This window comes from Camelus bactrianus, chromosome 16 (assembly GCF_048773025.1).
Source record: "Camelus bactrianus isolate YW-2024 breed Bactrian camel chromosome 16, ASM4877302v1, whole genome shotgun sequence".
Classification (NCBI taxonomy): Eukaryota; Metazoa; Chordata; class Mammalia; order Artiodactyla; family Camelidae; genus Camelus; species Camelus bactrianus.
In genome coordinates, this window is record NC_133554.1 from 12873830 (window position 1) to 12897920 (window position 24091).

General features: G+C 40.0%; 3 protein-coding genes across 24 annotated transcripts in view; 1 reads left to right on the forward strand and 2 right to left on the reverse strand.

Moving 5' to 3' along the window:
* The window catches only part of GGNBP2 (gametogenetin binding protein 2), a 30078-nt gene extending 14732 nt beyond the window's left edge, over positions 1-15346 (reverse strand). Inside the window, exons 1-5 of one of the 8 annotated variants that reach the window (XM_074342645.1) lie at positions 15228-15346; positions 14444-14636; positions 7648-7728; positions 6106-6359; positions 3839-3937 (exon numbers count right to left, since the gene is read on the reverse strand). In XM_074342645.1, the coding sequence (XP_074198746.1) occupies positions 3839-3937; positions 6106-6359; positions 7648-7728; positions 14444-14536 (527 nt within the window). In that variant the 5' untranslated portion in view covers positions 14537-14636; positions 15228-15346. Of the gene's footprint in view, positions 1-3838; positions 3938-6105; positions 6360-7647; positions 7729-14443; positions 15063-15145 lie in introns of those variants that run through there. The other 7 variants (XM_045512303.2, XM_074342647.1, XM_074342646.1 and 4 more) reach the window with 7 other exon arrangements.
* A 99-nt stretch (positions 15347-15445) lies between these two features.
* MYO19 (myosin XIX) overlaps positions 15446-24091 on the forward strand; it is a 39822-nt gene continuing 31176 nt past the window's right edge. For 8 of the 13 annotated variants that reach the window (XM_074342630.1, XM_074342636.1, XM_074342638.1 and 5 more), the window contains exon 1: positions 23515-23652. The gene's annotated coding sequence lies outside the window, so the exon portion shown is untranslated. Of the gene's footprint in view, positions 15698-23397; positions 23653-23961; positions 24077-24091 lie in introns of those variants that run through there. The other 5 variants (XM_074342632.1, XM_074342633.1, XM_074342634.1 and 2 more) reach the window with 4 other exon arrangements.
* On the reverse strand, positions 18511-23987 carry PIGW (phosphatidylinositol glycan anchor biosynthesis class W). Of its 3 annotated transcripts, none has more exons than XM_045512305.2 (2): positions 23894-23987; positions 18511-21806 (listed from the first exon to the last, which is right to left on the reverse strand). In XM_045512305.2, the coding sequence occupies exon 2, from the start codon at positions 21791-21793 to the stop codon at positions 20285-20287; it is 1509 nt and encodes a 502-aa protein (XP_045368261.1). In that variant the 5' UTR covers positions 21794-21806; positions 23894-23987; the 3' UTR covers positions 18511-20284. The 3 variants fall into 3 exon arrangements, with proteins under 3 accessions (XP_045368261.1, XP_045368260.2, XP_010947512.1); XM_045512304.2 differs by lacking the exon at positions 23894-23987 and adding an exon at positions 23269-23549; XM_010949210.3 differs by lacking the exon at positions 23894-23987 and adding an exon at positions 22494-23235 and having other exon boundaries at positions 18512-21806.

Below are 24091 nucleotides of genomic sequence, written 5' to 3' on the forward strand. Positions count from 1 at the left end.
GTGCTCTTATCTTTATATAAAAACTTCTGCTCAACTATTAAGTTTACCTGATATAATTTAACATTTACATTTATCAAGATAGTAACTGGTTAATACACTAAGCATTTTATGAGCAAATCTACTTGGTATGTTTTAAAGTCAAAAGGGCTGAAAAAATTATATTTTCACCTATAAACATGGATCAATCTTCCACAAATTGAAAATTCTAAGAAGTTTTGATCTACTTATTGTGATTTTATAGCTAGGTCATAGCAATAAAATTCTTATCTAACTTCACATGTGTAAGTAGCTGGGAAACAGACTAATTACAGTAAATAAATTTTTACATTTACTAAAATAAAGATAGCATACTAAGATGAACACTTTATACAGCCTAAATCAGTAGTAAGTACTATACAAATAATTTTTTAAAAACTTACTAAAAACTTCCCAGACTCTCCCTCCCCCACAGGTTTCAATGTGGCGCTGGTCACGCATTTTTGCTTTGTTGCAGATGTGCATTCCAAGAGCAATGTGTTTCTATATTCCATTCAATGATAGTCTTCTTGATTTTTCATGATTCTGAACAACTGGCTCCTGCCTGTTCTTCTGCAGGTCTCACTACAGTCCTAGAAATTCATTACCTTGGATGCTTGAGATGGAAAAACTTCTGAATCTTTTCTTAACCTACTCTACTTAGCTAAGTAGGTATTTCTTAACACCCCCTGCCCACCATATAAGGTCACACACACAGTTTGGCTCTCTACTCCCTTCTCATGAGGACTCAGGCCAAGGGTCAATGTTCCTTATTTTTGAAGCAAAAACCTCAACTCCTGCTCTGTCTTGCATGTGACATCCTTTTATTCTCAACTCCCATATTTGCTATATTCTAATTATACTTGAGTGATTTATAATCTCCTAAAACTGAATTACTCTCAAACTCAGGTTCTCACTATTAAGGAAAAAGTTTACGAGATCAGAGCTGGGGAATGATTATTTCACCACCAGAATGTGAAAGCATTATTCTAAAAAAAGGTTAAAAAACTTCCACAGATCAAATCGATTTTATCCATAATCTCTCTAGACCAAATGTCTTTATACCACTCCTTCTTTTCAAGATCAAGTTTTCTGAAAAAGAAAGTCTTTCCACTTCCTCATTCTACTGCCACAGTTTCCACTCACAGTTTAATCCATCACCACCTTACACAGCATTCGCTTTTCTACAAACACTGATTCGGATTCTGTTCCCATTCAACCACAGATCTGCTCATCAAGATCACCTATTCTCTCAGTGCTGCTATGTCCAATGGACACTTTTGGGTCCTTGATGCCTCAGCAGTCTGCAACACAGGTGACCAAACCCCCGGACTCCTGGAAAAAACTCTTTTCCCTTGGCTTCCTCCTACATCTCTGGCCGCTCTTTCTGGTTTCTTTAGGCTTATTCTTTTCTCCCATTAAACTGAACTCCTCAGCATTCCTCTCTCTTACCGTACTCTTCCTCTGACCAGGTAATTTAATGCAGCTGACCGCTGAACAACACAAGGCTGAATCGCGCAGGTCCACTCATACGTGCATTTTTTCCACTAGTATACACAATACTACACAATCTGCAGTTCACTGAATCTGTGGATATGAAGGAACCACGTATAAGGAGCACCAACTATAAGTTACACTTGCATTTTCCACTGTGTGGCAGGTCGGTGCTCCTCACCTCCATGTTGTTCAAGGGTCAACTGCATTATCATTCATCAGCTACAGGCCTACAACTCTGGCCTAGACCTTTCTTTCAGATCTCACACTCACTTCTAGACAGACAATACACTTGTGTTTACTTGTATGAATATGAATGAGAATACTCTCAGGAAGACTGAACTAGACTGTTACCATTGATTAGGCTGAAACCTAACCAATTGTATTACACTTTCTCTGGATAAAGTCTAAAGAGAAAAAAGGAAATAACAGCAAGAATATATACAAAGAAAAGTCACAGCAGCATTGAATCCAAAGTGGAGAAGGAGTCCTGGCTAGGCAGACTGCACTCCGTGGCCTGCTAGCCACATGGCATGCGAAAATACCTGAAGCTACCTTAGGACGCACTGCTTAAGATCAACTAACTCCATTCACACTGATTGCATAACTCAGCAAACAATCTTCCAGAACATTTGGCTTCCCACGTGGTGAGGCTAGAGCCGAAGGGGGATGTGAAGTCTGGGGGGGGTTTGTTTTTTGTTTGTAAACTGAAATGTAAGAAAATATAGCTGTATGTCAATGTAATAAAAGCAGATAACTGATGAAGCAAAGTCAACGAGAACAAGAGAGGAGATGGAATCAGGGCAAAAGTGGAAGGACTGGTCTTTGAAGGAAGGTGGCAGCGAGCACAGATGTGTAAGATGCTAGGGTAGCTGCTGCTTTTTAGCTTCTCAATGAAGAACATTCACAACAAAAAACCCAGAAGGCAGCCTTTTTATTACATCACACTATTCTATGGCTTTAGTCAACAGGTCATTTAGATAAAGGTTACTGTTTAATGAAACAGTTAGACTGCATTCTGCATTCAGAAAGTCAGGAATTCTCTACAGATATTGGTAAATGAGGTATGTGAAATAATTATCCTCAGACAACCACTTTAGGTTGTGTAGAACTTTACTGGGTTCAGAGTACTCTCACATTTGGATATCTTGTAATGCGTAGTTCTTCTTTAAATCTCGATTCTAACATATCAATGTAAAAAGACACTTTTAGAGAGAGTTGGGGAAATGTGAATATCTGGGGGTATTAGATTATTATAGTTAAAATTTTGTTAGGTGTTACAATGACATTGTCATGAAAAGAAAATGTCCCTATATTTAGAGATGAATGAGGAAATATGTGGTAGTAAAATAACATGACGCCTGGGACTTGCTTTAAAATACTTCAACAAAGAAAAAGGTGAATAAATGAAATAAATGTGGCAAATCTTGATAACTACTTAGTCTGAGTAAAGGTATCTGGGGGTAAGGGGGTCCTTGTATAGTCTCTCTACTTTTCTATGTGTTTGACAGTTTTCATAATAAAATTTAAAAAAATTTTTGTTTCTCAGTATAGAAAAAAAATTATTATCACACCACCACCTGGCCATCCAGGTCCATTTACAGGCAGAAAATGTCTATATAATAATGATGTCAACACTACTACTGAGATATTCAAAAAATTAATTCTTAAAATTAATTCAGAAGTATAGTTTTACGTCATCCTATTCTCTCCAAAAAAAAAAAAAAAAAGTTACTTCTTAGAAACTCCCTTCAAATTTCATGGCTTCTCCTTACCACCCCCAGCCCCAAGTAATTATGTAGAGGCAACTGTGACACTGTGCTGGGAGATGGGGGCAGAAGCAGCCTTGGGCATTGTAGTACCTAACCAAGAAGAAAACTGCAAATTAGTTACATAAATGCACATTGCTATAACTGAGTCAAGAATTTTTTTAATCCTTGATAAATTATTAGGGAGACCTAGAGACAAGAAAAGACAAAAAAGAATAATTTATACATTATGACTACTACATTAATTAAAGAATACCACTACTTTGAAAAATTTAATATTGGCTACATAAATTTCCACAAAGATCTCCACTTCCTTCCTCTGAACCTTATTTAATATAAGGGAAAAAACTTCAAAAACTCAAACCTATATTGAGACCCTATATAGTTCCAATGCAAAAAGTCCTACAGAATCAGGAGACATATTTACTTAGACCAATAACATGGTGTTATATGAATTAATGAAATAAAACTAGCAGTGTTTTTTTTTTCTTTTTGCTAAATATGATCAACATTCATAATCTTAACAATGACAAAGCATCTTGATAATCAATTCTACTTACCCCAAAGGTTTTGGTTTGTGCGTATCTAAGGAGTGCAACTGACATCTCTTGTTCTTTTTACTTTTTGGAATAGCATCTATCATATCATTTAGTTTGGACCTAATTAAAAATAAGCCATTAAAGGTTTGATTAATATTATTTTTCTTTAGAATTTTCAAAATCTCTATTTTCTGCTTTTTAGTAAGAAGTATATTTAAAGTATTACAGACAAATCACTTACTTTGAAAATTTCTCATCAGACAAATTCTAACCTAAGAATTTGTACATTTATATTCCCATTCCATTCCTAGTCCATCAAGGTGTTGAAGGAGACCTCCTCTGTTCAACATACTCTTTCCCCCAGACTGCATCTGTCTTACTCATCACTGCATCTGCACTGTATCTAGCAGTGTGCCCAGCACTCAAGTATTTTATGACTGATTGCTACCTGACTCTCAGCCATAGTCCCTGGTAGAAACATTATCTAAATATAGATCCTTGATGAGGAGCCATCAGTAGAAACTTTATGCAAATATAGACATATATAAGGCTAAATATCCATATCTTGCATCCAACCAATCAGCAAACCCTGCCAATTTTAACTTTTAAATATATCCAGAATCAACTCACTTCTCATCACCTCCACCATCATCACCCTTGTCCAGCTCGCCTCTCTAGCTTAGTCAACTGCAATAGCTGGCCTCCCAAACGGTCTTCTTGCTTTTACTCTTTGACTCCACATTCTAGGTTTCACTTAGCAGCTAGAGAGATCTTTTCCAAACAAAAATCGCATTATGTTGTTTCTATATTCAAAAACCCTCAAGGGCTTCTTGGGGGGGGGGTATAGCTCAGTGGTAAAGCATATGTATGCTTGGCATGCACAAGGTCCTGGGTTCAATCCCCAGTACCTCCATTAGAAAAACCAACCAAACAAAAACAAAACAAAACAAAACCACTATCCAAGGCTTCTTTTCTCAGCCAGAGTAAAAATCCAAGATCTCTACCACCTCCTTTAAATAGGAAAGCCCCAGGGTTTAGTCTTCAGACCTCTTCTCTTTTCTTATTTATACTTACTCTTTGGTGATCACATCTCATTTCATCGGTTTAGATTATATATATAAATACTACTTATATGCTGATGATACAACTTTGTATCTCTAGGGCAGACCTATCTGAACTCCACCTGGATGCCCAACTGATATCTCAAACTTAACAAATCCAAAAGTGAGCTCTGAAAAGAATATGAAAATGAATATATGTATATTCATGTATGACTGAAGCATTGTGCTGTACACCAGAAATTGACACATTGTAAACTATACCTCAATTAAAAACAAATGTCAAAAGTGAGTTCTGCAAAGTTGCTCCTCCCTCCTCCAGTCTAACCTATCTCAGTAAATGGAAACCACTTAACCTGTTCTTTAGACCCCAAATCTGGGAATCATCCTTGATGCCCTCCTCTATATCCAACCCTTATCCAAAATTTGTGTTGATTCATTCTTCAAAATACATCCAGGATCCAACCATTTCTCATTATCTCTGTGGCCACTATACTGGTCACTATTATTTCTTTCACAGATTTTATTAAACAGCCTGTTTCTCTGCCCTTCCATTTATTCTCAACACACAGGTCAAAGTAAGCAAAACTTCAAGCCAGATCATGCTACTCATCTGCTCAAAACCGTCCCAAATCTTCCCATTTCACCCAAAGTATAAAAAATAAAAACAAAAACAAACAAACAAAAAAAAAACCCACCACCTCAAGATGGTACTACATAATTAGGCCTTTTATTACTTCTCTGACTTCATCTTTTATTACTGTCCCCTTCATTCATCTGGCTCTGCCACAATGGCTTCCTTGCTGTTCTTCAAATGTGCCAGGAAAACTCTAACTTCTGAACCCTAACACTTGCTGCTCCTTCTCCACCTTCCCTCAGATACCTACGTGTTTCACTCACTCACTTCATTCAAGTCTGTATTCAATGTCATTTTATCAGAGGCCTTCCCTGACCATCCTCCATATTAATTCTACCCACTCATTCTCTATCTCCCTTACCGGTTTTTCTTTGTAACTTATCATGCCTGACAAATTATGTATTTGCTTACTCTGTCTGCCTCTCCCCACATGAGAAAACAATCTTTACAGTTACTGGCACATAGAAGATACTCAATAAAATTACTGAATTTGGACTCAAGTTTTGCCCCAACCAAATTTAGAAAACAAGCTACCAGTTTCACCAAGTTTAAAAATTTAACAAACCCATTTTTTCCTCATTGATTATACTCACCCATGTACATAAAATAATGTATAAAGCTTCTTTGCATCAGTCATGCAGCTTCGAGTTACGGATAAGACTCCCTTGGGGCCTACTGTTAGGGGTTCAAGGGCAGGATTTCCAGACTCTACAAGCTGGGAAAAGAGGCGCTCCACACTGCGACGACAGCCAACACATGGGACAAGCTGAGAAAGTGCACTCAAGACTTCACGTGATGTCACCACCATGGCAATACTCAGATCTTGTTGCTTAAGCATACTATGTCGCTGAGAGAAAGAAGGGGGAAAAAAGTCCTTAAGAAAGACATAAAATGACTTTCACTACCACTTCTGGTTCCTGTCCTTGTGCAGTAAATACAAGGGTAGGAACTAGAAATAGGGCAGGGCAGAGCTTGCCATCTCCACCTGCAACTGAGTCAGAAAGGCAAGGTAGGCGGCCTTGTCCATGCTGTACTGAGTTTGCCCCACAAATCCCCCTGTTCTAGAATATAGGGTATATAAAACTACTTGGGAGGCCAGTGCTATGCAGAGCAAGAAGCCCTGCATCTGGAAAGCTAGTGCTTGTTCAGTGAGTATTAAGCTTAGTACTCTCACTTAAAGAAAAAAACAAAAAAGAATAAAGACACAATACAGGTTTACCATGTCTTCTCAGCCTTTAACAACACATTATGTTTAGCTACACAAGTGAAGTTAGGAAGGTGATCACGTAGAGCAGCAATTCTAAACCTGGAGGCACGGACAGGTGTGTCACGGATTAGTGGGGGAGAAGAAAGCCTATCTTACCTACGTAGGAGCCTGCAGTGAGTAACTAACATGCTGGTGCATATGAATGTTATCTGTTGGTTATGACAAGGGAGAAAAATGACTGAGAACCACAACTGCAGAGAAATAAGCAAAACTCTACTAAGTAAACTCTACCTGGATGGAGTTACAGTTATACTACAGGTAATACCTCCAGTTTACCACCCCACCCCCACAAAAAACAGATGAGAAAGACAACTCCCAAGAAAGATATTCTCACATTTACCATTAAACTTTCATTCAAAGTTTTCTTCAAAAGTTGAAATAGAATTTTGAAGTAAAGTAACCATTTATCTTCCATTATCTTGATTATATACAGTATATTTACAAAGTACCATACTCTTTAAGAATTAAATAAAAATCACAAAAGTTTACAATACAGGATTAATTTTTTTTTTTACTTGAACAAAACAATTACTACAGGAAAAAACAAAAATGTTCTCAATGAAAGGTTGGCTACTCTATCTTTAAAAACAGAGAAATTAAATTTAAACTAAATTTAAAGTTAAAATTAAACTGGTGAAATTAAAGCCTTATGGACATGTAAAATGGTAACATACCACCACCAAATCTCTTTCACGTGACAGATACATAGATATACCTGGAGCAATAGTAAAAGAAAGCGACTTCAGTGCAATCTTAAGACCTAAAAAGCCCTAGGTAAAACAAAATTTACACTTATAACTAAAATTTTAAATGATTCTTTAAAACACACACACACCCCATTTAAAACATTAATTTTTAAAACTATTACCTGAATGAACTGCTTTAGTTGTGCACCATTATTTTGATGCCCATCGAGATTTAACACATTGTCAGGAAATTCCATCACCATCTTAACATGCAAAAGAATAAAAATCAATTATTTTATCTTATTTGAACAGATGATATAGACTATTTTATAGTCTTCTAGGATAGGAATAGACCCCTAGAGCCAGATTTGCCACCACCCTCCCACCCTGGTCCAAAAGCTTAAAAAAAAAAAAAAAAAAAGCCAGAAATGGTACAGTCATTAGAAGCAAAGACACTGAAGTCAGGCAGACATGAAATCAAATACCAGCTCTACCACTTACGATTTATGTCATACTGGGAAAGTTACTTAAGCTGTCTGATTTTCAGCTTCCTCATCCGTAAAATGAGACTAAGTAATAATTTTTAGTATCCCTCACAGAATGGGTTGTGAGGACTAAATTACATTTAGAAGTGTTTGCTGCAGTGGCTAATAACAGCATTTAATAAGTGAAATAACCTGATATCTTACATTAAATAGCCTGATATTTTTAGACATTCCTCTTAACTATGGAATATAGTAAATCTTATCATGTAAGTGACTATACATATATATACATCAGAACAGTACCTGGCACTTAGTAAAATGTTTGCTCTAATTATGAACAGAAAGGATACACTGAGATATTTATTCAATTTTCAAAATTCACTACTAGAGGAAGGGGGATATAAAACTTAAGGATGTTTCAGGATGTCAGATGATGGGAACTAGTAATTAGCACATTTCACTGATCTGTGACACCAGTGATTTTAAAAAGTTCCTTACTTATGTACCACTAGGAAAGAGCCATTATAACTGGAAGATGTCACCAAATGAAAGAAACTTTCCAATTTCAGAGATGTTAAAACATGGGAAAAAAAAAAAGCATGTCTTCAAAATACTGAAATAAAGTAACATTTATATCTTAACTAGAACATTTTTAAAGGTATCAAACATACTGTGCTAGGACAAACTTCTATTTCCAGATGACAAGGGCCACAAACTCCTACATACTCAGAGAGTGAAGTCAGGATAAAGAGATCCATTTGAGGCAAAAACAAAAAACTGAAAAACCCCACCCAGCTGTAGGGGGGGGGGGCTTAAGAAGATTCCTCCATTCGCCAAACAGCATCACAAAGACCTACTTCTTCAATCAAGTGACCATTCTTTTCCCTCCACGTGACAAATGAGAGCCTTAAAACATACTTGTAAGAACAACAGGGGACTAAACAACTAAGGCAGGTATAAGCAATAGATAATAAGACCTTTGCTTGATTTGGTGAGAGGGGAACACTGGACATGTGAAGAGAGACAAACGAATACTAAGGATGGGCAATGATGCCAACACCAACTCAACAATCCAGAGGACTTCAGTGTATTTCATAGAACCAAAAACCACATGTGCAATGATTCAAATTTTTCTCTTTTCTTACAGAAAAAGAAAATATGTAATATATTAGATGTAGCTAATCTATAGGCAGTGAAAATATAGGTGGCTTTTTCTTTACGCATTCCTATCTTTCCAAAATGGATTAGAATACACACATCCCACTTATCATCAGGGGGAAGAGTTAAGTGTTCCCCGTTCCCAATTCCATATTCATTATACCACATTCAGAGACATGCTTCCACTGCAATAGCTTTCACTATTCTATAAAAACTTCTATACATAGACTATATTGCCCATATCTCAGTTTCAAGGATCAATTTATCCAATTTTCAGGTTTATCAATTTCTCTCCAGTTTTCCCTCTAAGTCACTTATAATATCTCCAAAAAGTGGTGGTAATAATAATAAAGACATCTACTATAGCTTTATATATACTAGCCATTGTTCTAAGCACTGTCATATGTTAACTGCCAACAGTACAAAGTAAAATTGATCACTAGTCTTAATTATCCTGGTATTAGAAATCCTGGCCTATGAAAACTGATGAAAGAATAGTATAACTTAACTCTCATTATGTTTCCCAAAACCACTACATGGTTTAAAATACAAAGAAATTTAAATGTCATGTAACAAAAAAAGGTACAGGATAAGCTTTTTTTGGAGGGGGGATAAACTTTAAAGCCATATAATTCAATAGAACACTGTAAGTCACTCCAAATCTACCATTTAGGCCATTAACACCTTGATTTGCATTTTCACTTGTGTAATACAAATATATACGCCATTTAACCATATATTAATTGCCATCATAAAAAAATTAAGACAATTATCTACACTATTTTAAAATAAGTGATAAGCTATCTATTTACCATATCAAGGTCTCTCCAGTCCAGTTCATAGGTGAAATCCTATCTTCAGCATAAATTGTTTTTATGCTGATGAACTATTTTATTGTTTTAACAGTTAAAGCAGAGGTCAAAGCACACATCTAACATATTGATAGCTACCAGCTGACCTTTAAAATACATACGTATATAAAATTTAATGGATAATACCTGCTATAGGAATCTTTCTTAAAAAGTCAACCAGGAACAGTTAAAATTTTTAAAAAACAACAAAAAAATCCCTCATTTCCAATCATTTCATTTTCACCTAACACAGAAAAATGTCAAGATCAGGTCTACTACTGAGTCTCTCCTGGGTTTCACTGGCTTGGATAATACTAAATTTTCCCTTATATTTACACAATCCACCTGGTTAGAAATTCTGCACTTACACTAAATAATTACTCTGTCCTTGCCTTTCCCTTAGGACAATGGCTTTTTACCTTGCTTTTTTTGGCCAATCACTATATGCTCTTTAATGTTGCGACCACAACAAGAAAAAGAGAAAAAAACAAAACAAACAAACAAACAAAAAAACAAGGAAGGTAAAGAGGATAGCAGCACTATTTTCCCCTCTTCTTTAAAACCACTTCCTTGACTTTAATTCAGATTCTAGGTTACCTAAAGGAAGACAGTCATGTATTTCAGGTGGGGTGTCACAGAGGAATCATTAGTGTCTGGCTTCACGATGAGGTTGCCTATCCCTAGCTAGCCAAAAATAGAACGAGTCATTGTCCTGCAATTACTGTTTCATAAAGTTTCTTGAATTCATTACCCACTTTCACTCTTAAGTATCTGTCCTGGTTTCTCCTGACCACAAATAATCTATTCTTAGTGCATCCTCACAAGCTCTAACCCAACAATAGTTTGTATTTACTAAAAATCATTGCTCCTTTAGTTTTACTTTTTTACTTCTTCATCCTCACAGCTCTTTGTAATATCTATCATCTTTGATAAATTAGTTAAATATTTAATTAGGAGTTGAAAGCAAACCATAAATATTAAAATTTTAACAAATGCTGAATACCTAATCCTCCAGTATCCGGATATGCTACATTTTAAAATCTTTTTTAAGACTCAGTTAAAAACCTTATCAGTCTCTAGCCTATTTAGATTGGTTTGAATTAGGAGGGTAAACCATGTTCCAGAAATATTGTACCAATTTGACAGTATGTATCAAGAACTTTATAAAAGGTTTTTATCCTTTGAACCAGTAGTTTTACTTTCAAAGGCCTGAAAAAAATTTCAGTGCAAAGATTTACACATTATTCATATCCTTAGAGTATTATTCATAGCAAAAACTAGAATCACCTCTATGTCCAACAAAGGAATAACGATTACATTATGGAATGTCACACAACAAAGTACTACATGGCCATTAAAGCTGTTTTAAATGACTAGAGAAAATGTTCTCAATATTACATTTAGTGAAAAAAAAAAGCAAGATATAAAATGTTACAGAAGACAATACATCTCAATCCTGCACCTGTGTGTCTCTATGATGCAACTACACCAAATGCTGCTACATCCTTAGTTACCTCTGGGAAGTAGGATAAAGGATCATTTGTTTTGCAGTTATTTGGTGGGGGGTGGGGGCGGTAATTAGGTTTATTTATTTTCCTGGAGGTACCGGGGATTGAACCCAGGACTTTGTGCATGCTAGGCAGGCACTTTACCACTGAGGCTACACCCTACCCCCATGCAGTTATTTTTAAAGATTATTTTACAAGGAGTATACATCTTGGCTCTATTAATTCCTTTTTAAAAAACTTTAAAAATTGTAATTTTACAAAGATGTTTCTAAAATAAAATCTGTATTCTGTCTATGTGCTATCCTATAATTCTAATGACACTGAGAAGTATTTTGGCTACATAGCATACCACTTTCCTAAATATTCCACCAGTTTACTTATTTGAGATTTTCTCAAATAAACCTACATCAGCACTGTACCCAAGTATTCAAACCCACTGAACTACCACATAAGCCTTTTGAATGTGGCTACAACACACCACATAAAAGAGGAGGCTACTTCCTCACATACAAGCTTGATTTCATTTTACAAACTCAACTCAATATAGCCAGTTTAATAAGGCGAGAGGTTTCAACTTCTGTTACAAAAAACAATAAATCTTTGTAACTGATTGTAAACATTGTAACTAGACTTAACATCTAGGAGCCAACAAGATTCTAAGACTACTTGAAATAAAGATCACACAGTGTTTCCTCGGTGTATTACTTATGGACCCTAAGAACAAAGACCAAACCAAACGTTAACTTCAGGGACACAATGCCATCAATCTACCAATGGACCAGTGCAGAGCACAATCTTCTGCTACAGGCATCTTCCCTCTCTATTCCCCAACAGGTGTTTGCTCTGCATTCTTCCTTTAAGTAGAGTTTGGTAGCATGGTTCTGAAAGAAACTTGTCTCCCTAAACATGATGCATTCCTGACAAAATTTCACTAACCAGCATTCAATGGCTGTGTAGATGTTACAAAATAAAGCAGTAAAAGGTCCCACTTAATCCCTAATGATAAAAACCCTTCCACAGTAAAGAAAAACTGCATCCTTTCCTAAATAAAATGCTATTTTAAGATAGTTAAAGTAAGACTAAATTTTATTTGCCTGGGTCACAAGTCCACAACACAACAAAAGCAAAACTCAACCACCAGATCAGTCCAATCCCAACTTCTCTAGAGAAATAAGTACAATGATAAACCACAGTGCAAGAAAATGTTTTTCTACGGAAAGTTTTGGAAATTCATATCTTTGTACAGAGACACAACAGAGTCTTAAAACACCCCCAAAACTTGGGTATTTTAACATGCTATATGACAGATGTATCAACGCTACATTCACATCAAAGGTGATTATGTGAGCATGAAGAGAGGATCAGTGTCTTTTATGTCCAAACACACAGAATTTTTTTTTAAACTTCAAAAGCACCCTGGAACAATAAACATAAAAGGTTGATACCAAACTATGTGCTCTAGAAAAGTGTTTGCGTTGAAGGGGGAGAGAAGAAAGAAAACATCAACAAATGAACTGATATTAGTTTTCAAATTAAAAAGTTCATCATTTAATCTGATTAGAGTGCTATTCTTTTTTTTAAACCACATAAATACAAGTCCATTACACTTTTAATGCAATAAGTGCAGAAATCATGACCAAGGCATACAAGTACACTTTCCAATATATCAACACAAATTTCATTTCCCTTACGTGAGGCCAAATCATTTTACCTTTTTTCATGAGAAAAAAACGCACTTGGGTAATCATAGATGTTTTCACTTAAAAAGTTCTGACACATTAAGTCATTCAATAGCTCTTCTAATCCTTTAAAAATACTGCACCTCAATCAAGTCTTAATTGAGACTGGCAAACAGAAAGGCATAGAGTGACATCTCCACAATGACTTGCATTTTATATAAAATTTTTAAAAGTTCAGTAGATATTTGCAAACAAGAAATTCAGGAACAAAACAGGTCAACTGCCTTTGAAAAGGAAAAAAGCCAAAGGAGGTAAAATGAAGAGACAATTACACCTTATCAAAAAACAGGCAAATGTATAGTCCAAAGCTTCAGCATCATCAAAATGTAGATTTCAAGACATTCAGAAAAGGTTCATTTCATTTCTTAAGAAATTGTGGCAAGCAACTGCACTCATTTCCTGTTCAGATTCAATTCAAATTTCTGCCATTTCCTTTCAAAGGAAATAGTACAGCAACGCAGGGTAGAGGGTCTGTAATGCTATATACTACCACCAACTCTGAAAAGAAAACCTACTCAGAACTGGGTTTTGACACTCAAGATGAACAATCAGCTTTTTATAATGCTCTAACACATGCAATAATTTTGCTTCCTTAAAAAAGGGGGAAAAGGCTACCTATAAAGAATAACATACCAAGAAAGCCCATTTTGAAGAGTCATGGCCTAGCAACACATTCATTTCGAAGAGTTTTAATGTAAGGATATGAGACTATTTATAACGAAATCAAATCATTTCAATGGAATCTTTACCATGCACGAGCATGTCACTCGGCCCCCTTAATTATGCTTATGGAGTGAGAGCTGTAGTATTAAGATAGAAAATATACAGGTAGCAGTGCAGCTGCGACATTTCCAGATAATTAAGCCTCCCCGAGGGTGGGTGGTTTCTGTAAGGGATAGGCCCTAAACGCCCAAGATCCTTCAACCCCTCTCCGAGGCGTGTGCTTTGGCAAAAGCACCGTCTCCTATAGGAAAGGGTAAAGGAAGAGGGTTGAAAGGAGGAGGAAAATCTGGGGAGAGGGGTTCAAAGTGCGCATGGAGCGCTAGCTTAAGGGCCCGCAGAGGTTACCAAGCGACCCACTGCAAAGGCGAGTTTGTAGGGCCTGCCGGAGAGAAGGCCTCGCCTAGGAGTTGCAACACACTCTTTCTCCAGTGCGCAGCGCTGGGCCTGGGGGAGGGGGAGGAGGGGAAACAGCTGCCAGGAGAGCTGCGAGCCCGGCCCGGCCCGGCCCGCTCACCGTGAGGGTGTCGTCTATGTAGAGGGGAATCTGCCTCCTCTCGAAGGGAAACTCCTCCTCCCCGTCCCTGCACACTGCCACCAGTCGCGCCATCGTCCCCGACGCTGCCGTTGCCACCGTCACCACCTCCTCCCAGCTGCTGCTGCCGCCGCCGCCGCTGCTCCTGCCGCTGCCGCCTCCTCCCAGCTCCTGCCTGCAACAGCCAAACCCCGCGAGCGTAAGCACCCGCCGCCGCGCAGCACATTCGCCACGGGGGGGGAGAGAGAGGAGCAGGAGGGGACCTGAGAGCCAGGCTGCGTTTCCCATCACCCGATTCCACACGCGCTCAGCCAATCAGCGCCGAGCAGCGCCGGGACCCGCCCCCTCGCGCCGCTCTCCCTCCCCACCCCCCACCCCGCCGGCCTCCAGTCAGGGTCCAAAGGAGAGGCGGAAGGGATCTGCCGGCCCCGGGGCTTCCCCAGCCGGTCAGCGGAGTCCCGGCTCTAGGACCCCACCCCTGGTCTCCGCTCAATGCCCGCAGCCCGCTGCCCGCCGCCTAGGAGCCCTCAGCCCCCAGCTGACCCCTTCTCCCTCTTTAAGGGCGCGCCCCGCCCAGTCGGTCCCCTAGGCTGCAGTTGCCCAGCACGACCCCGCCCCTGGGAGGGGTCGACCCCGCCTCGGCTCTGCGGAGTCCGTGGTGGGCTGCTCAGACCCATTCCTCACCCTTCTCTGAGGAGGCCTCCCGGTTCTGACCTTCACCGTTTTCGTGGTCGCCTCCCTGACCCCCACCTCGACTCCCCGTTACCGGCTGACGAGGCCCGCGTCAGGGCCGGCCTGGGCGGGAGCGCGGCTCCGAACGTCGTTTCCTCTCCAGGCTCAGTCAGCCGCTCGCGCCACGGGCAGTGGGGGAGGGAGGGCGGGGGAGTGGGGAGGGTGGGGCAGGGAGGGGCTGAGAGTGCCGGGCGGGCGGGTGTGTGTTGGGGGGGGGGGTGCCTCCTCCTCTCGCGAGAACCCGGACCGCAGCTTCGCCTCTTTCGAACCCTACCAGAGGGGGTGGGGTGGGGTGCTCCCTTGCTTCCTTCAACACGTGACCTGCACCCTCCCCAGAGTCTAGCTACTCAGATAAGTCCTAAATAGGGATGCTAGGAGGAGTGAATAGGCCTAACCTCAGTCCCCCGCTGCGATGGCCTGCAAACCGCTTTCCCGAGGGCCGAAGGGAGCCGAGCCAAGCTGACTCAGGACCTACCCGAGTGTCGGAGCCCAGTGAGGACCTGGGTAAGTGGGGAGGAGCTGAGGGTTTCCAAGTCAGTGAGGGAAGGGGAGATGAGCATTTGGGGGCTGAGACAAACTCGGCTTGGTTTCAGGTCCTTGACGCGACTTTCCCTGACCCCCTGATGCACCAGGAGCCAGACGCACCACCGCTTCGCAAACAGACTCTAGTCGATACCCCGCCGAGGGGTCCAAAAATATTTTAAGTGCTGACAGTTTTTTGTTGTCATTGTTACATTAGTGACAAATAGCAGACTATGCGGAGAGTGGCTTGTGTATGCGTCCTGGAAACTTCTTGGGCTAGGTTAATATTAACTTAGAGACTCAGACAGGACACCGATTCCCTTGGGCAAATTACTGGTACTGGCCAAAGGCCCTTCCCTCTGACCGTGTCCTGAGAAGCGGAGCTGCTGTCAGGACAAATCCATATATTCTCTATGTGCCACCATGTACTCGGTTCCTACTTTGAAGGCTTTGGAGGCCTGCTTGTAAAGCCAAAATAATTGTTAGGAAGTATTTTGCCTTAAGAAAGTCTTGACGATTTTAAGGATCAATCTATTTGCTGCTCTTACAACTAATCCTGATGACAGATCTGTATTTCCTGGTAGAATAGGCTAGAACTGTGCTACTGACCTTTAAAAAGTATTTTGGTCATCACATGAAGTCTTAGAGATTCACAAGAACAAAAAACCCCATAGTGCATCCTTAGCCATGTTGACTTATGACACTGTGTGGTCACTGTTAGGATAGGTGACATAATAAACTGGAAGAACCATTGTTCAGTCCCAAAGGTGTGATTACCCAGTAAGTGTATCTTTGGCCATGTTAGGAGGGCAGAACAGTGGAATCCTTAGCTAAAATTCAGTAAATATGTGCACGCAGGTTCTGACAGGTTAGGCTGTCAGAATATAGCCAAAATCTGGACATTTTTAGAGAATTTTGTGTTTTTTTTATAAAAACACTTTTAAGAAAAAAACGAATACTATGGCTTTTAAGATCTGAAAGTACTCCTATAAACACTGTATCAATGTACCTACTTTATACCTTTTAAACTCCTTTGGATTATGGTCAGTAAAGGACAATTGAAAATGACAGGCTCAATATATAGGTGCTAAATTTAATAACTTTAATTACTGAGTAAGCAGTACTAGCAAAGAAAGTATTCACCCTGGAGGGTTTTAATCTAAGTTAGAAAAGGCATTAAAACCCAGATATAAAATGTAACAAAGAATATATGTATGTATATGCAGGACATTGTGCTGTGTACCAGAAATTAACACATTGTAACTGACTATACTGCAATTGGAAAAAAAGTAACAAAATGAGTCTTCAACAGTGCCTTTCCATTGGAGATTACTTTCCCCATTTGTCTGATTACTTTCTCCATTTTGGATTTGTCTTTCAGGTCCACTGAGCTCACTGCTTAGTATCTTTGGACAATGTTTCACATACTATAGGTATTTAATAAGTCCTTATTGTAAGGTTGAAAAGGTAAATAATTTGCTTGATAAATCACCATTTCTCAAGGAGCTTGGGTGCTACAAATATGATAAAAATCAGTATTTGAGGGAAAATGCTTAGAAAATTATTTTATTGCAGAACAGTTGTTAGAAGTTTTAACTATGTATCTTCATTTTAGAGCCGGCACTCATTTATTTTTTCACTACTGGTCTGTCTTCAGCTATAACGCGTAGTGCTGCAGGAAATATTTTGTAACTATCTGCCTTTAGAGAGCTTACCTTTCATTGACAAAAACAAGTGATTGCATAAAAGCCAGTTGTTGCCTGTTTTTAAATTTTGATATTGGCATCGTGAAGGGCAAGACTAAAGAATTTTAAAGGCCCAGAAAGAGCAGGCAATAAACAGCAGAGGACATTTTGCTGATACCTCATAAAGAACAGTTGATGTGATGGAGATGTGATAAATTATCAGCAGAATGCCGTTATTTTTCTTCTTTGGCAGGTCCCCAGTGTGTGAGAAGCCAGGCACAAAAGTCAGGCATGAATGAGATATGACTATTCTCCAAGCTACCTGGATTTAAAAATGAAGAATACTGATTTACTCCATATATTCTTATCTTCATAGACTATACATAAGTTCCTAGGGAACAAAGTATGTTATGTATAATTTTATACCGCATATTGGATGGTAGATGCTCAATAAAAATAAAACATTGTCATCTTCTGAACACAAAAGTATTGATAGACATCCCCAGTTTATAATTGTTTAAAATTAAAGTCATGGGAATGAGTCACTTTCTGAGGGTCATAGCCAGGATAAGGTCCTAGTGTATAGTCTTCCTTTCTTTTCTTCCTCCCTCCCTTCCCTTTCTGTCCTCAAAAATGGATAGTTGAAAAGAAAATTAGTTAATCAGAATACCTACTGTTGTTTTAACTATAATTTAACTATAATAACCACGTTGTTATATGTGGCAATAAAATCGGCAGCAGAATGTTATTTAAATTACCACAAATCTGAGTATCTGTGAATTGGGTTTTCTTTTTCACAAACTGACAGTGGGAAGTTCTGTTGTATCTGTCAAAAATAGAGACACATTTTCCCCATGGAAAATTTTTTAAAGGAAAAATAATGTCCACAAGTTAAATATAAGCCACTTGAGGGCAGGGTCTTACTTTCTGTTGTTTCCCCAGCACCCCTGTATCTGGCACATTGGAGCACAATAAATCTTTACTGAATGATTTCTTTCTCTTTTGTAAACTAGAATCAAGTCAGAATGGTCTTTTTTTTTTTTTTTTTACTAATTTTTCTGTTTGTATGAATGCTATTCATTAGCTTTCTCTTACATGACTTTCATAATTGGAGGTGGAGAAAACAGCACATTTTGTTCTTACAGTTATTTACAGAGACATAAACTTACTGAAAGGTACCTAAGACCTCAGACAAGAAGCAATAGACCAATTAGAAAAAATGCTCATTAAGTCATCAAATACTTTATATTACTTTCTTTTCTCTTTAATGAGAACAGTATGGCTAGAGCCTCTCAGCGCTCCTATTAATGCTTTGAACAGGTAAGTTGTGGGCTATTAGCACTGGGGCATAGTAAGCAGGAAAACCAATCACATTTCCTAGTCATGCTTAATTTACATACTGTAATCTTATTAAATTTCGAACATCTTTTTAATTGAAAATAAAGTCTAATCTGATTTTTGTTTTTATAGTTATATAACTATTCAGCATACTCTTTTTAGGGGGAATTTCCTTTCAATAATAGATTACCTCCAAATATAATTGATTGTAGTTAGTAAGGATAAAAATGCCACATAAATACTAAATTAGCCATCATCTATGTAACAAGTTAAAGTAAACTAATTAGTATAATAGTCATGTTTAACAAATCAGGGAATAAAACAAATTTTGAACTAATTTGGGGCAACTACTTAAAACTAACAGCAAATTTATAATTGACTGTTAGAGGAGGCTCCTCCTACATGACACAGATAATCCAGATTGTTTACCAAATATGAAATTAACCTGAACACTGACCCCTGCCTATTTCTGCAATAATCAGATTTTTACTTGAAAATAGAATAGGCAGATTTTAATTTTTTCTGCCCGTTTTAAACAGTATACAAGGAACATTAGAATTGGAAACTAAGAATTTGTAAGTTTTTTAAATCTTAGATTTTGAACAGCAGGTTCAAAGTTCTGCTTAGTTTTTAAATGACTCAAGTTCTCAGTAGGATGTCAAACCTTAACGTAGCCATAGTTTTATTAAGTTAGACTAAGTACTTGATGACATTCTCACTGTTTCTCTTTTCCCCCAGCCACCAAAACTCCTCATCCCATCCAGCTCCATCCCCCCTCCCCCCAAAAAAGCCATCTGTGGGGAAAACTTTCTTGACTCTTCTGTAAAGTTAGTTCTTGATTTGACTCTTGGCAACCTATGCTTCACGACTTAACGTAGTTTATAACAGTTGTTTAATGTGTTTTCCCCATTAGACTGCAAGCTGCAAGACATCAGGAAACTTTTGCATATCATCCCTAGCAGAGAGTAGGCTAAAAAAATGAATTATTTAGTCTCAAGGCAAAAAAAAAGTCTCATAATTAGTGTGTAAGCCACAACATACAATTCAGTCTATTCTTTGGAGCATTTAACTGTTTTCTGACTTTATAAGTATTTGATTTTAAACATGTGCTTTCTTATACTGAGGGTTTTTCTAAAAGATTAAAATTGAGCAGTAGTGTTGACAATCCCAAAGCTGAGGTATTTTACTGTAAATACTATAAAATACATTAAAAAATACAGAATGGTAATAGGTGACATAAGACAAAGTAAAAATCCTGTCTACCCTCCAATCTTCCAGTGGCACAAATGTAAACACAAGTTTCTTTAAAATACTGAAATTTATAAATATTCTAACAAGTCACGAGGCTTTGTTTCTTTATGGATTTGTTTCATATAGTGTTGAGATTCATTTAGAATATTAAGCATCACAACTGTTAGAGTAGGAATGAAACGTTTATAATACAATAAGTTAACATTTCATTGCCAAACGCCCATTTTCTTCATATTTTATATTTATTCTTCCTCATTAAAATAATATTGCTCAAAACATATCCAACCCCTATTGATCACCAATATTTTATAGTCTTATCTTGCAAGTGTAGCACATACATAATTAAGCAGTTGGTAAACATATAGAGATTGAGCACAAAAAAGGCCCACAAGTTACTGCTGTGTAACGTATCTACAGACAGGTTGATTAGGCCAGTTGTTACATTTGACAGCAAGAAAAAAATCAGCTGGTTTCTGTTTATTGCTGTGATTAAACAAAGAGTGGGTTTCTTTCCTTCAGGTTCAGAGACTAGAGATTCTGAATGCTTTTTATCTGTAGCAGGTGACTGGGTAAGTTTCCAAGAACATGGTACTGCTGCACCTTTAACTAGAAATTTGGCAAAACTCAAAATTATATCACCCAGTAATAAACTGCTAAGAAGGATCAGGCAAGAAGCAACTATCCAAATACAAAAGGCTAAATTGGCCATTCTTCGGGATGCCACTTCCACATTTACCTGAATGATGTAAAGAAAGATGAAGAGGACAATAGCTGTCAGTAGAATAAGATATGCTGCTTTTATCCAGTCTTTGATATGTGATCTTTTTTTAAGCACATATGACCCTGTTTGAACACCAGCCATGTGTATCGCCACGTACCCCAACGTAGAGATTATTCCTTCTCGGTTCGCATTTAATAAACCAACCCTTGTGCCACTGCCATCAGTGCCATACAAAATCAACCTTTTCAGGGGAGTAAAGTCAAGGGCTAGCTGGTATAATACAGTAATGCTGACGGCCACAATCCAGGATTTATTTAGGGGGAAAATAATCAAGAGCAGTGATGTTATCAATTTCACAAATATTAGGGTAAAGAAAAAGTTCCAGTGAACTCCATACTCAGTTAAATGTTCCTGATAGTCTATGGATTTTATAATGACCAATCGTCCCATTCCTAGGAAGACTAATGGCCAAACAGAGTACAATGACCTTATAAGATAGTAAAATCTGGACCCTTTTGTATATTTCCTCCTAACCTCTGGACAAACCATTGCAGTCCCAAAAACAAAGCCTCCTACTCCAAAATCCATTGCTCCTGTCCCATAGAGCTCGGTTTTGGCAAATCTTCTAGGAAAAAGTGGGAAGTCCACAGCCAAAATGGCAACAGCAGTAAATGCACTGTTAATTACACGGAAACAGGAGATGGCTGGAATGTGTTCTGATTCTAGACTGACTTTCAAGAATTTCTCATGGATTTTCTTGATGGGCATTCTGGCATAGCAAGTTCTCCTGCAGTATATTTGATAGAACAGCCCTGCCCCAAAGATGATTACAGCCAGGTACTCAAGGAGGACAAATGAAGAGAAAATGGTCAAAGTGGTCACCACGGGAACTATTATGAAAGCAAAGTCAATGAAGAATGGAGTTCTCCAGGTATGTGAAGAACGTAAGTGCTGTGAGAGAATGATCAGAAGCCCTCTGCCCAGGATACAGAGTGCAGGCAAGCACAAGCCCTCGGTTACTTCAAGCACGCTCGTTCCATTGTGATTACTGACAAAAGCTTCCTTCATCTGCTTTTGAGACATTTTTTTCTTCTTCCTAGGTAAACAAGAGCAAAAGAATGCATTTGTGAAAAGCAATGTTTTTATGGAATTGGCATAAATATGTACCTGAGTTGACTTTACTTATTCCTAAGTTTCAGTGCAGAATATAGGACTTGAAATTCTCCTTCTGAGGATTTAAAAAAATGTTTTTTCACTTTATTACATGTTTGTTTGATTTTTTTGGGGGGGTAAGTTTTATTTATTTTTTTTAATGGAGGTACTGGGGATTGAACCCCGGACCTCCTGCATGCTATGCACTCACAACCGAGCTATATCCTCCCCCTTTAAATTTTTTTTTAGTTTATTGCATTTGTTCATTCCAAGTATTGTTGGAATAAGTCTAACACTAACACATGAGGGTAAGGATATCACACAAGTAGTATGAAATGATCGGTTAAAAGCTTTAGCTATTCTAAGGCAGACTCACAAAAGAAAGTGAAATAGATAATGGAATCATAGTAGGACAGGAATTCCTGTTACAGAGCATTGTATATGACATGAAGATAATATAATGAAAATTGAATATACCTAACATGATTTAGAGTCAAGTCTCAAAAAGAAGGAGCGGGATAGGGAAAAACGTATTAGGTACACTTTGGAGTTGGGGGCCTTGGTTTCTGTTTAGAGCCTCTCCGAACCTGTTGCCTCTAGTACAAAATCTGAGCCCCAGGCTGCTCCTTACCTCATTTACAGGTTAAAATGTCGGTAGGTAGAATGGATGCTAATCGTAGAGCAGGGGCCCGAACGGTACATAAAAGTGTCAGTTGTTTTAAAGGGATATAAAACACGTCTCTGCTACATATGAATGTCTAAAAAGTGGCACAGAAGAACACATTTGCTGGCCAAAAGAGAACCATACGGAATAAAAGAACGCATGCATGCGTGGTGGCCTTTCTAGGCCCAGCAACAATACCTCCCGGGAATAAGCCGATTCAAATCGGTTGGCCTTTAAAAATAAAAGAGGCTTTTTCCTGACAGACACAAGCGCCGGCCGCGCGGGCCCTTACACCTCACGCGCTCCAGGTGGTCTTGGCGACCCCTCCGCACGGGGACGTTTAAGTGGGCCGGGCCGCGGGGATCCCACCGCACCCGCCGGCCGCGCGGAAGCCAGGCGCTTCAGCCTCCGGAGCGGCGCTTCCGGCTGGCGCCCAGAGGGCTGCGCTTCCGGGGCAGCTGACCCTACGTGTCCCCGCCCAGGAGGCTCCCCACGCGCGTCCTTCCCTGCCAGGGGCTTGCCCAAGTTGGGTCCTCTCGGGTCGCGGCCGTGGGCAGGTCGGTCAGAGGAGCCTGAGCGGAAAAGGCGGGTCCCGAACCTCACCACTGGCCCTCAGACCCCACGGCGAGGCCCTGTCAGTGGCTGGGTCCGGGGGCCTGGTTTCCCTACTGAGCGACCCACGGCCCCGTGAGGGCCCGGAGACCCAGAAATCCCCACTCTTGGTCCCCTTCCCCCATCTTACTCCAGGGTCTCAAGATACTTTGTCCGGGATCGAGCCCCCAACTCTGGATCCCGGCGTCCGGGGCGGGCCACGTGCGCCCCGCGCCGCGAGTGTGCGCCCCGCCCCAGGGGAGGAGCCGGCGGGCTCCTGGCCATGTGGTCAGGGCCGCAGCCGGCGGGTGTGCTCCGCAATTCTCGGCTTTCTCTCCTCCGGGGCTGGCTCACGCCCTTCCCTCCGCCCTCTTCTCCCGGGCTCTTCCCGCCGCCTCACCCGGCTCGCCCGTCTGCCTTTCCAGTCGGGCCCGGCGGGGGCCGCACGCTTGGCGGCTCAAGCCGTGGGACCGGTGAGTGCCACCTCCAGCCAGGTCCGAAGCCCTTCACGAGCACGAAGGAGCCGGAGAGGCCGGTGGGTCCCCGGAGCGCTAAGGAAGAAGGGGGAGCCTCTCCCTCCCCTTTCCGAAGCGCCGTTTCCCTTCCCTTTGCTTTTTTCTTTTTGACCCTCTCGTATCCCAGGAGTAGGTAGCCCAGCTTTTTGCCTTTTCCAGAACAAGGACCTTTCACGGTCACTCTCCACCTTTCCACTGTGCCGGCAGGGGGCGGCCCGAGGTGGGGGGAGATCCTGGCCCCAGCTCCTCCATTCTTCTTACCTAGTTACCCAGGAAGGGGCAGCTGGCCCGGGGAGGCAATAGGACAACCGCGCCCTTGGCTGGGGTCACGTCCACCTTCCCGGGAAGGACAAACCCTCCCCGTGCCAGCTGCTTCCGGAGCGGCATCCCAGCCCTGGGTCCGCCGCACACCGCGCCGGGACTAGGAGTGCCCGGTTCCCGCCGGTAATCTGGGGGCGA